Raw genomic sequence first — 10,855 nt, forward strand, 5'->3', positions numbered from 1 at the left:
CGCTCTCATTTCATTTCAATGATTATTCTTAATACAATGCATGCAGTGAATAAAACTAATTTAATCTCTTCTAAGCCTTGAGACGTCACTTTTACAGCGCATAACAAATTTCGTACAAATTGTTGGCTTGAAAAGTTGTAAATATATTTTTGACAGATATGTATATTGTTCCTCAAATCTATTTATCAAAATTTTAAAAGCCATGCTATTACGTAACTGTAATTGCAACAAATAACAGCGAAAAATACTTGAAAAATATAAATTTTGTCAATAAAGTATCTTTTCCATTTCTTAAAAATTTTTAGTGTTTAATAGAAATTTTTTATCACCGAATTATCAAATAATTATAACATCAATATAATACCAAGCAATCTTAAAATAAAATAGTTTTTGTATTTTTCTCTCATGTTACATATAGAAATCAAACACCAAATAAAATCTTATGACTCATAATAACAGGAAGCGCCCTTGATGTGATGATTCTAAACATGTTCGTATTGTATAAAGCAGCTTGAAAGAAGAGTAGCGGCAGCGTACAGGCAGTTCGATGTGAGACGCTTCACAAGATGTACGTCACATTGATTCCGTTCTTTCTAGGTCGGTAAGCCATTAAGTACTATTTCTAAATTCATATATATGTAAACCATTCAATATAAAAAAGAAAAAATATTAATTTTTTAATTTTATTTATAAAAGACAGAGTTCTAATGCATTATATCTCTGACCAAATTTTTTGTTTACTTATTTAGCGGCTAACATAGTCGTCAACGATAGGTCGGAATGGACTTTTGGACCAGAATATTTGTTTAACCTGCAAGTGACCCACTTCAGTTCGGAGAAGCTACCCTGGCACAGAAATGTTTCCTCGACGGTAAAGTGTCGCCCTAAGATGGAAGACAGTCTGTTTTGCGACCTACAGTACTTCAAGACTTTTGACGAACAAAAGGAGTTTGTCCTCTATACTTCAGTAATATTCGAGATGAAGTTCAATGAAAGCGGTGTAGAGAGAATATTTACTAATTCGTCAGATCCCTTTAAGAGGGAATTAATGCAAAAAATCGCCCAACGTTTTAGCACTGGTATCCATGTACAGCGCAATTTTGATGGTGATTCTATATACTGGGAAAAGAAATGGATTATAATAAATGGAAACGAGTGTTTTGTGAGATACAGTGTCGAATATCTTGAACCGGAAATAAATATGTCAAAACAGAATAAAGATTTCCAGTTAGTGATATTGCCGATGTTCGATGTAAAACCTGATTCTAGTTTAGAAGTCATAGGATATCTTTACTGTAATGATCATTGTTCTATCCCGATTGACTTTCAAGTATGTATACATCTTTGTATATTTAGTGTTACGTAGCGCACTTTTTAAATATTATTTTTATAGAAAAAGAACGAATTCTTAAACACATTAATGTTATATACCTTATTTTATTTTACGGCAATTAATTCGTTATTGTAGCAGTTATTACTACATGTTTACATGGAATCAATGGAATTCATGAAAAAATGCAATATTTCCAAATAATACTATGAGAATATTACATTAATAAAACGAAAATATTTGCTATTTAGTAACAGTCTTTTAATTTTATTATTAAAAAAATAGCTATTAATTTTGTTATAAGAAGTATATTTTGTTATTGACATTTTCTTCTGAATTTATGTAACACTGTTGATGATATTGCAGATAAAATTCAGTGGCGCAACACAAATCAATAACAGATATGATGGTCCGATATATGTGATTAACATGCACTATGCGCAACACTTTGGACTCTTTCGGGAAAAAATACAACTCACGCTGGAGAGTATCAAACCTGCCCAAAATAAACCTATGGATATTTTCAATGGCAGTTGGTTTTCTCCAATAATATATAAATAAGAACATGTAAGCTAACATGAATTAAAGTCAAAGACGTGATCTTTCAAACGATATTGATAAACTATAGAATTTATTGAATATTTTACAGATTTAAATGTATTCATAAACAAAATAAACATCATTTCATGAAATAGTAATAATTTTTTTCTTGTATCTGTCGTTTACTTGCGATTAGATTTTATTTTGTCAAAAAACTGGAACACTTTTTTTCATTGACATGACTCATTGAATGTAATTATAATGCTCGTATTGCTAGCTAAGTGCTTTCTTTTCATTGTCAATAATTATTCTTATCTTTACTATAATGCACATGCAGCGAATAGAACTAATTTGATCTCTTCTAAGCCTTGTGCCGTCACCTTCGCAGTGTTTAACAAATCTCGGAAAAATTACCAAATTGCAAATTGCAAGTCTTGCAAAATTGTAAATATATATTTAACGTTATTCGCTTTTCAAATATTTTTTTGTCGCTATGATAACAGCGGTTATTCCATTATGCAAAAAACGATTGCGGTAAAATATTTAAGAAATCTAAAGCATATTAAAGAAATTTTTAAATTATGTTATAAAATATTTTAGAAGTATAATATTCATTTTTATTTACATTCTATTAAGTCCAACTACATTAGCACTAAAAAAATATTAAACTTGAAAAACTCTTTTATTTTACATATATAAACGTATGTATAGAGATGCAAATCAGTAATATCTTATGAATCACAATAAACACAAGTGTTCTCGAACATTATCTTGTTAAACTCTCATCATATTCGTATAATTTTTGAAAAAAAGTATGTTATTGTGCAAAGATATAAATAATATTTGGCAGAGATATTTTTCGATCTTTAAATGTTTTTCTTACTACGATAAATGGTCAAACTGTTATCTCATATGCGAACATATACATACATATATATGAGATAAGGCATAATATAATTCTCTATAAACGTAACGTTGTTGAACATTATCGTTTTAAATTATGAGTACGTTTTTATTTAAAACAAGTTGTAAATGTGAGAAGAGTAATATTGAACATAAAGTGTAGTGTGAGCACTCTGCATGATAAACGACTCTGATTCCGTTTTTTCTTGGTCGCTAAGATACTAAATATTGTCTGAATCAATAAATATCGAAACAAACGTTTGGATGGGCATTAAAACATAATTATTTTTTACAATAAAATATCGCCCTAAAATGACAAACAATGTTTGTCATCTACAGAACTCCACGAATTCGATGCTTTTAGCATTTAAGAACCGCAACATGACGCGTGAAATCGAGACAGCTCAAATGTTCGGGATTAAATTTAACGAGCGCGATGTGAAGAGTCTATTAGTTGCAAGCTGGTACGATTATCTCAATCAAGAAATCTATGATAAAATGCAATAATTCATTGCGACAATTTCGCAAGAGGAATCGTATATGTTTGTTCTGAATTTTTTAAATTCATTCTGAAAGAAGACATTAATTCTTAAATATTGATTTTATACAAAAAATTTTATTTTACAATTAGTTATATATGCAAACACCATTATATCTGTACGAATTAAGAAATTAGTGAAAGAAAGCAAATAATAATTAAATAATAAGATCATAATACTTATATATTTTTATTATGGTAAAAATGGAAAACATTCAATATTTTGTAATATTTTAATAATTGTTGTTGATTTACTACTAAAAAATTATGAATGATTAATTTTGAGTTTTATTTTTTCTATCAATATTTAATTTCAATTTATATATTTTACAAAGAAAATATTCTTTAGCAGAATACAGATCAATAACAGATTTGAAAACGTCACCGAGCAGGATGGCAGTTTACTAAGAATTTCTACTGGCAAATTGCAGATAATTCCATTTAAGGAAATTATACAACTCGAACTAGACAGTATCATACTCACGCAAGACAAACCTCCGTCTTTTTCTAATGGCAAATTGATCGATATAAATATTAACACTGATTTTTAACATCCAGTATCTTCATAAATTAAACCAATAAAAATTGTGCGATTAAGTGGCATTATTAACTATGTGCAATTATACAAATAAAATTACATTTCTCCTAAATATATTGCATTTATCGTTCACAATTTATTCTCTGCATATATATAATTATTTTTCAAATGTTATTTTATTTCAATAAAATACTGAACACAAATTCAAAATTATGAAAAGGTGTCATTTTTTTCTCGTATTATGAAATATTACTAGTTGTACAAATTTTTTATATTCGTACAATTAAATAAAGTGATAATATTAAAATTGAAAAAGTCTGTATATTTCTCTAACGTGTGACATATGTAAACGTACATCAAATGCAGATGCAATACAACTCAATATAAACGCAAGCATCCTTAAACATTATCTTGTTAAATTCTCATCATGTTCCTATATAGTGATGTTTGCGAGTATAAGAAGAGTAGTATCAGCGTATGTGCAGTGTGCAGTGAGACACTTCACAAGATGAATGTCACCGTCATTCCGTTCTTCCTAGGTCGGTAAGCCACTACCAAGTACTACCCGTATCTATATATATATATCATTCAGTGTCACATTCATTAAAAAAAATAAATTAATTGGATGATTGATGATCAAATTTCTTATTTATTCATTTAGCGGCCAACGTGATCGTCAATGATACATCGGAATGGGTTTTTGGACCGGAATATTTCTACAATCTGAACTTAAACACCACATATGTAAACGTCCCGGAAAACTTTTCCATGCCTAACGAAGTGCGGTTGTTCATGACGATGAAGTGTCGTCCTAAAATACCGAACCGTCTCCTTTGTCTCATTCTGAATTCAACGTATACAGATTCCTACAGAGGACTCCTGCAGAGCTTGACAAGAACGACCTCATTTCCATCGTTCGAGATTAAATATAACAAACGCGGTATAGAGAGTCTATTAATCAACTCAACATTTGTGAATGCAAATGAGGGAAAGTTCAATGTCATCAAGAGAATCGCCAATCAGTTGAATCTAGGTGTCAATCTGAAAAGGAATCGCGACACATCACGTTTCAAAGGCGTGGAGAACACGTCAATGGGTATTTGCACGACCAGATACGAGATCAGCCGTAATGAATCCGAAACAGAGCCGGTCAAAGAGAATATCGATTTTACACTCTTCGTACTACCGATGACTGACGCAAAACCTGGAACGACTGTTTCAATCGAGAAGTATAGAACGAGATGCATCAATTCACCGCGTCGTTTGTATTCGCGAGTCTTAAAAATGGTACGTGGACATTGTATTTCTGCATTTTTTTATTTATCCGTAAAAAATAAATTCCTAAACTGAAAAAAATTAATTCCTAAACGTTACATTTATATTTCCAAAGACACTCAAATATTTTGTAATGGTCTAATTAATTTTACTTAAAAAATTTCGTTTTTCTTTCGCTTTAATTTTAACTTTTATTACACCTATATTTTGCAGGAGAGATTCTTCAGCAAGATGCAGATCGGCGACGGATTCGAAAGCTTCAGCAAACTGGATGGAAAATTAAGAACATATTTGACCCACTCTAACGAAACCTTCCTTTTACCGTTTAACGATGTCATGCATCTCAATCTAATCAGCATCAAGCCCGCACAAAATGACATTCCTAATATTGACTCTGGCAAATTGTACGAACTAAATATTAACACTGCACCTGACCAAGAAAGTTATGAATTATATGAATAAGATAAGCGCGCTTTATATGGCATTCATAGATAGATTATGTATATGAGAAAAATTTGTCAATGTTAGATGTTTAATTAATTTAGATGAATTCTGTGAATAAAGATTAATATACAGCATTTCGTGAAATAATGCCTTCTATATTTATTTGTAACTTTAATTTATCGAAAAGCAATGACCTTTAATAATTACGTGTAATTATAAGTAAAGATACATTTATCTTAAATGTATTTTTTATATTTTGCGAATTATTCAATTATCTCTAACTGTTTAAAGCGAGAATGGCAAAAACATTCCTGAGTTGACATAACTTTTTGAATATTATCATAGTGCTTCCAACAAAGATTTTTTTTCATTGTCAATGATTATTCGTGGTAGTGCACTCAATAAAAAGAATTTTTGATTTTATCTGAAACTCGCACGCACGTAACACGTTTGCATTACTTAATGAATCTCTCACAAATGTTCGTTACGTAAACGTAAATAGTGTATATAAAATAACGCTATGACGTAAAATAAATTTTTCATCCTCTTAGATTCAAGTAGAACAATAATATTAGTTCCACAAAAACATACTTAGAACCAAAAGATTTTTATACTTATTTTATGTTATACATATATGAACTGTATATTTCTGTGCAAATGCAGACGTAATATCCTATGATTCGCTATAAACGTAAACGTTGCTGAATATTATCTTGTTAAATTATGAGCACGATCTTATATAAAGGAGCTTGATAGTATAAGAAGAGTTGTATTAGCGTACGTGCAGTGTATATTAAGGCATGTCGCGAGATGAATGTCATCTCGATTCATCTATCAAAAAAAAAGAGTGAAAATGGCAGTGATACTTTCCACTTGACATAAATCTTTGACTATTATTAGAACTTCTGGCTAAACGCTTTCGCTTTATCGTCAATGATCATTCCTGGTACAATGCACGCAGTACAGAGAAACTAATTTGATTTCATCTAAAACTCGTGCGTGTAACGACACTTCTGCTTAATGAATCTCCGAGAAATATTTATGTTTCAAACATGCATATTTATTGCCGGAAATAGATACTTTTCGGTCTTTAAATATTTTTATCGCTGCGTTATAATTATCTTGCAGCTACAATTGCAAGGAATAATTGCGGAAAATTCGAAAAATATAGGGTAGATATATAAAAAAACGTGCGATATTTCACTGTGTGATAAAATAACGCCAGCTTGCAAATTTGTTCTGTCCGTGCATTTAATTATAGCGATAATGTTAATTAATTCTACGAAAAGATTAAGATCAAAGCTTGAAAAAAATTCTTATATTTTCATTTGTATTATATGTGTGCTGATGAGCGTACGTCAGATACAGACGTAACACGCGTCATCCTGGGCATCACTACAGACGCAAGCGCTGTTGAACATTATGCCGTTAAATTATGAGCACGTTCTGATATAAAGGAGCTTGCGAGTGTAAGAAGAGTAGTATCAGCGTACGTGTAGCGTATAGTGAGGCACGTTGCCACGAGATGAACGTCACTCTAATTCCTTTCTTCCTAGGTCGGTAAGCCACCAACAAATACAATTACCATAAATCCACGCGCATGCCTTTCATTAAAAAAAATATATAAAGATTATTTTTGAACACTAACAATAACAATAGTGGACACAGAAATAGATTCTCTTCTTCATAGATAGCGATACTGTGAATATATAATATTGTGTTATTATTCTATTATTTCTATCGTCTGATCAAAACTTCCTGCTTATTTATTTCAGCCGCCAACGTGATCGTCAACGACACGTCAGAATGGAAATTAGGGCCGGAATATACGTACAACTTGAACATGACATACACAATGAAATCGGATCCTCACGAGCCCGACCAAATCATGCAATTATTCTCTACAGTAAAGTGCCGTCCCAAAGTGCCGGACAGCCTGTTCTGCCATTTGCAGAACTCCACGACCGTGATGCCGCACAAGGATGGCAATATGACACGCGAGGTCGAGACGGCGCAAATGTTCGAGATTAACTTCGACGAGCGCGGTGTGGGGGGTCTGATGATCGAGCCGCCGTCTCACATGGAGGTCGTGAATGTCATCAGGAAGATCGCAAATCAGTTTAACGTGGGTGCCGATCTGAAGCGCAAGATCGGCATGCCGCAGTTCATGGCCAGGGAGAACTCGTCGATGGGCGACTGCGCCACTGTGTACACAATCACGGACGAGGCGATCGAGACGGACGCGACCGAGCAAGGGGACACTGATTTCCGTCTCGTCGTGTTGCTGATGCCCGACGCGAAACCTGGTACGATCCTCTCAATCGAGAAATCCAGGATAGGATGCATTAATCCACCGCGATACGTCGATTTCGCCACGGGAATCTTAAAAATGGTATGTTTCTATGTCTTTTTTTTCAATTTCATCGCTAAAGAAAAATAAATTCTTAAATATTGATTTTGTATCCACAATTTTCTTTTACGGCAATTGGTTCTTTGCTTCTGTATTCATCAAATGTTTACGAATTAAGAAATAATAATTAATATGAAATGATTTTCATACGATACGATTATAATAGTTAGATATTGTACGAAAAAGAGTAAAATACTTAACAATTTCTAACAGATTAATAATTATTATTAATTTTGCTACTAAAAATGATCAATGATTAATTTTTAAGATTTATAATTAATTTAATTGTTTATTTCAAATATTAACTTTTTTCTATTTATACTCAACTGAATTTATATTACATCTCTTGCAGGGGAGATTCTACAGCAAAATACAAGTCAGCGATAGATTCGAAACTGTCACCGAGATGGATGGAAAAATAAGATTTCCAACTGACTCTACCGCAACTAGGATGATTTCGTTCAAGGAAATGGTGCAGCTCAACTTAGACAACATCAAACCCGCCAAAGACGAACTCTCGTCTATTCCCTACGGTGAATGGATCGATTTGAATATTAACACTGATATACCGAGCAACTTCATCGATTAAAACGGTAACAGATTATAGCGCTTATGTTGTATTCGTAGATAAGTTATATATATATATATATAGAATTTTCTGGTATTGAATATTTAATCAAGCGAAATAAAATTATAAACAAAGATTAATAAATGGCATCCATTAAACCCCAAGACTTTCGTTTTCGTATCCGATGTTATAACTTACGATGCTTCACGTAGACAATCCACGACGTTTGATCCGACTGTTTTAAATGTGCAATTAATCTTTTTGCCGCACGCATATTGCGTTTCCGGCTCATATATTTATCGTATCCGATATTTCTTATATATTTCTCAAAATTGCAGCCAAGAAAGTTTCCTTCCGCAGAGCAAAACTGGATATGTACTCGCTTCAAAATTCGGATTCAGATTGATAATACGGTGTGTAATGCACTATCATAGTGCATTTGTCAAAGGTCGAAAGCAAGTGTTACGTTTCCACGAAGTCGTTTAAAAATTAGTGCCGACGCGCCAAGTAAGCTTAAATAAATTACATAATAAGATTGTCCTTAGTGGTGTCAAAGAGGTATAAAAGCAGTTCCAAGTTTAAGAGCAGCGTAGTTTGGACACAGCGAACGCAACATGATTGTTGAAACGTTGATACCACTTTTCTTAGGTAAGCCTGCTGTCAAATTATTTCGCTTTATAATTTGGAAATTATATCCTTTTGAATTTTTCTATAAATTATAGCCCCTCTTTGTAGAAAATGTCATAAATAACGGCAAAATGTAACTCTATTAATAACGAACAATTTTCGTATTATCAGGCAACCGACAAGTTCGTGCAGTTTTTTGTAAAGTTTGTACCAGCAAAATCGCATAAATTTTGTTGGTCACCTGATATTACAATTATAATAATTAAGATTTAATACCCTTCACCTTATTCACTCTATCCAATTTATCCTTCACCTTATTCTCTGCAAAAAGCGCACAGCAACCGAGAAGACTTTACTCACAAATTGCTTCATCCCGATACTTTCCTTATCAGCCATCCACATTCCTGTCGAGGATGGGACGTGGCAACATGGGCCCGAGTACATCTTCGCCGTTAACATGAATATGACGAGGACACCGCGATGTCCAGAGTACGATCCGTCGTGCGGCGAGCCGTCCGGTTCTCGCATCAAGTCCCGGCTGCATTGCTACCCGACGAAGGATAACAGCCTAGTCTGCAGCCTCAGGCAAGTCGAGGGCTACGATATCGGCGTGAGCGAGGAGGACGGGCACATCGTGAACCGGCGGAAGACCGTCACCGACGCGCCCATCGAGCTCCTCTACGACGATGAGGGCATCGAGCGCGTGATCGCGAGCCTGCAGACGAAGCCCTACGATCTCAACATCCTGAAGACCGTGGCCGAGCAGCTGCACACCGGCGACGACTTCGACGACATCGGACACGGCACGTTCCTGGGCACCGCGCGATCCACCATAGGCAAGTGCAACGTCAGCTTCGCCGTTCAACGTCGTCCCTCGATCGGCAACGCGGTGAGAGGTCGTCGCGGCTTTCTGCTGCAGCCGCTACCGGAAGGCTTGCGTTTGGGACACGGCGAGACGATTGTCATCGACAAGATCGTGCATCTCGACAACTGCAGCTGCTACGCCGAGAATTACTATCGCAGATACAGCGACAGGGTCGTCTGCGAAGACGGACAAGCGGATCTGGTAAAAGCTTGAAAAATTATAAATTAAAATTTGTTAAAAAATTTCAGCAGTATAATTGCGTATAAAAAAAAAACAATATTTGCGTCATGGTGCTCGTTTGGAAAAATGTCATTTCGAAATTATTAAATATGAAGTTACTTTTACCTCTCGCCTGTCACTTTATAGGAACGTATGACTAGTCGCATGGAAATCAGTGTCACGAGTTTCGCTTCGTCTACGACAAGGACAGGAACGGTGGATTCGGATGATAGGACGTATGATGTGACGGAGGTGACGCAGGTAATCTTGGAGGATATTCAACCTGCCGCGAGAGACCTGCCTGTGATCGAGAAACCAGGCCAAACGCTGATAGAAGCCAATTACGCGATAACTAAAATGTAACAAAAAAAATTTTCTTTGATTAATAATAAGAATAATTACGAAATATGTGAATATGTTAATTCATTCCAAAGTAAATCGCAGTGAAAGTTGCAATGTGTAGAATCGTGAAAATATATCTAAAAATATATACACAAATTAATGTAATGTACAATGTATTACACGTATTACATACAATAAAAGCGACAAAAAATTAATGCTAGAAAATTATTAATAATAATAAGATAAGTCGACCGAA

The 10,855-nt window shown here is 34.0% G+C and overlaps 2 protein-coding genes and 1 long non-coding RNA gene across 5 annotated transcripts; all 3 read left to right on the forward strand.

Moving 5' to 3' along the window:
* Positions 1-498: 498 nt before the first annotated feature.
* Positions 499-3,678, forward strand: LOC105671631 (uncharacterized). Of its 3 annotated transcripts, none has more exons than XR_010889690.1 (4): positions 499-597; positions 750-1,330; positions 1,697-1,897; positions 3,664-3,678. It is a non-coding gene; the product is annotated as an uncharacterized lncRNA (long non-coding RNA). The 3 variants fall into 3 exon arrangements; XR_010889689.1 differs by lacking the exon at positions 3,664-3,678 and adding an exon at positions 1,980-1,998; XR_010889688.1 differs by lacking the exon at positions 3,664-3,678 and having other exon boundaries at positions 1,697-1,952.
* A 575-nt stretch (positions 3,679-4,253) lies between these two features.
* Positions 4,254-5,715, forward strand: LOC105671682 (uncharacterized). The gene is made up of 3 exons (XM_012366037.2): positions 4,254-4,388; positions 4,511-5,136; positions 5,338-5,715. Exons 1-3 carry the CDS (start codon positions 4,277-4,279, stop codon positions 5,584-5,586), a joined length of 987 nt encoding a protein of 328 aa, XP_012221460.2. The 5' UTR covers positions 4,254-4,276; the 3' UTR covers positions 5,587-5,715.
* Positions 5,716-6,963: 1,248 nt separating this feature from the next.
* LOC105671684 (uncharacterized) lies at positions 6,964-10,814 on the forward strand. The gene is made up of 6 exons (XM_067353911.1): positions 6,964-7,124; positions 7,344-7,960; positions 8,331-8,566; positions 9,151-9,194; positions 9,566-10,239; positions 10,405-10,814. Exons 1-6 carry the CDS (start codon positions 7,094-7,096, stop codon positions 10,618-10,620), a joined length of 1,818 nt encoding a protein of 605 aa, XP_067210012.1. The 5' UTR covers positions 6,964-7,093; the 3' UTR covers positions 10,621-10,814.
* The last annotated feature ends 41 nt before the right edge of the window (positions 10,815-10,855 follow it).

Source organism: Linepithema humile, chromosome 4, assembly GCF_040581485.1.
Source record: "Linepithema humile isolate Giens D197 chromosome 4, Lhum_UNIL_v1.0, whole genome shotgun sequence".
In the NCBI taxonomy this organism is placed as follows: Eukaryota; Metazoa; Arthropoda; class Insecta; order Hymenoptera; family Formicidae; genus Linepithema; species Linepithema humile.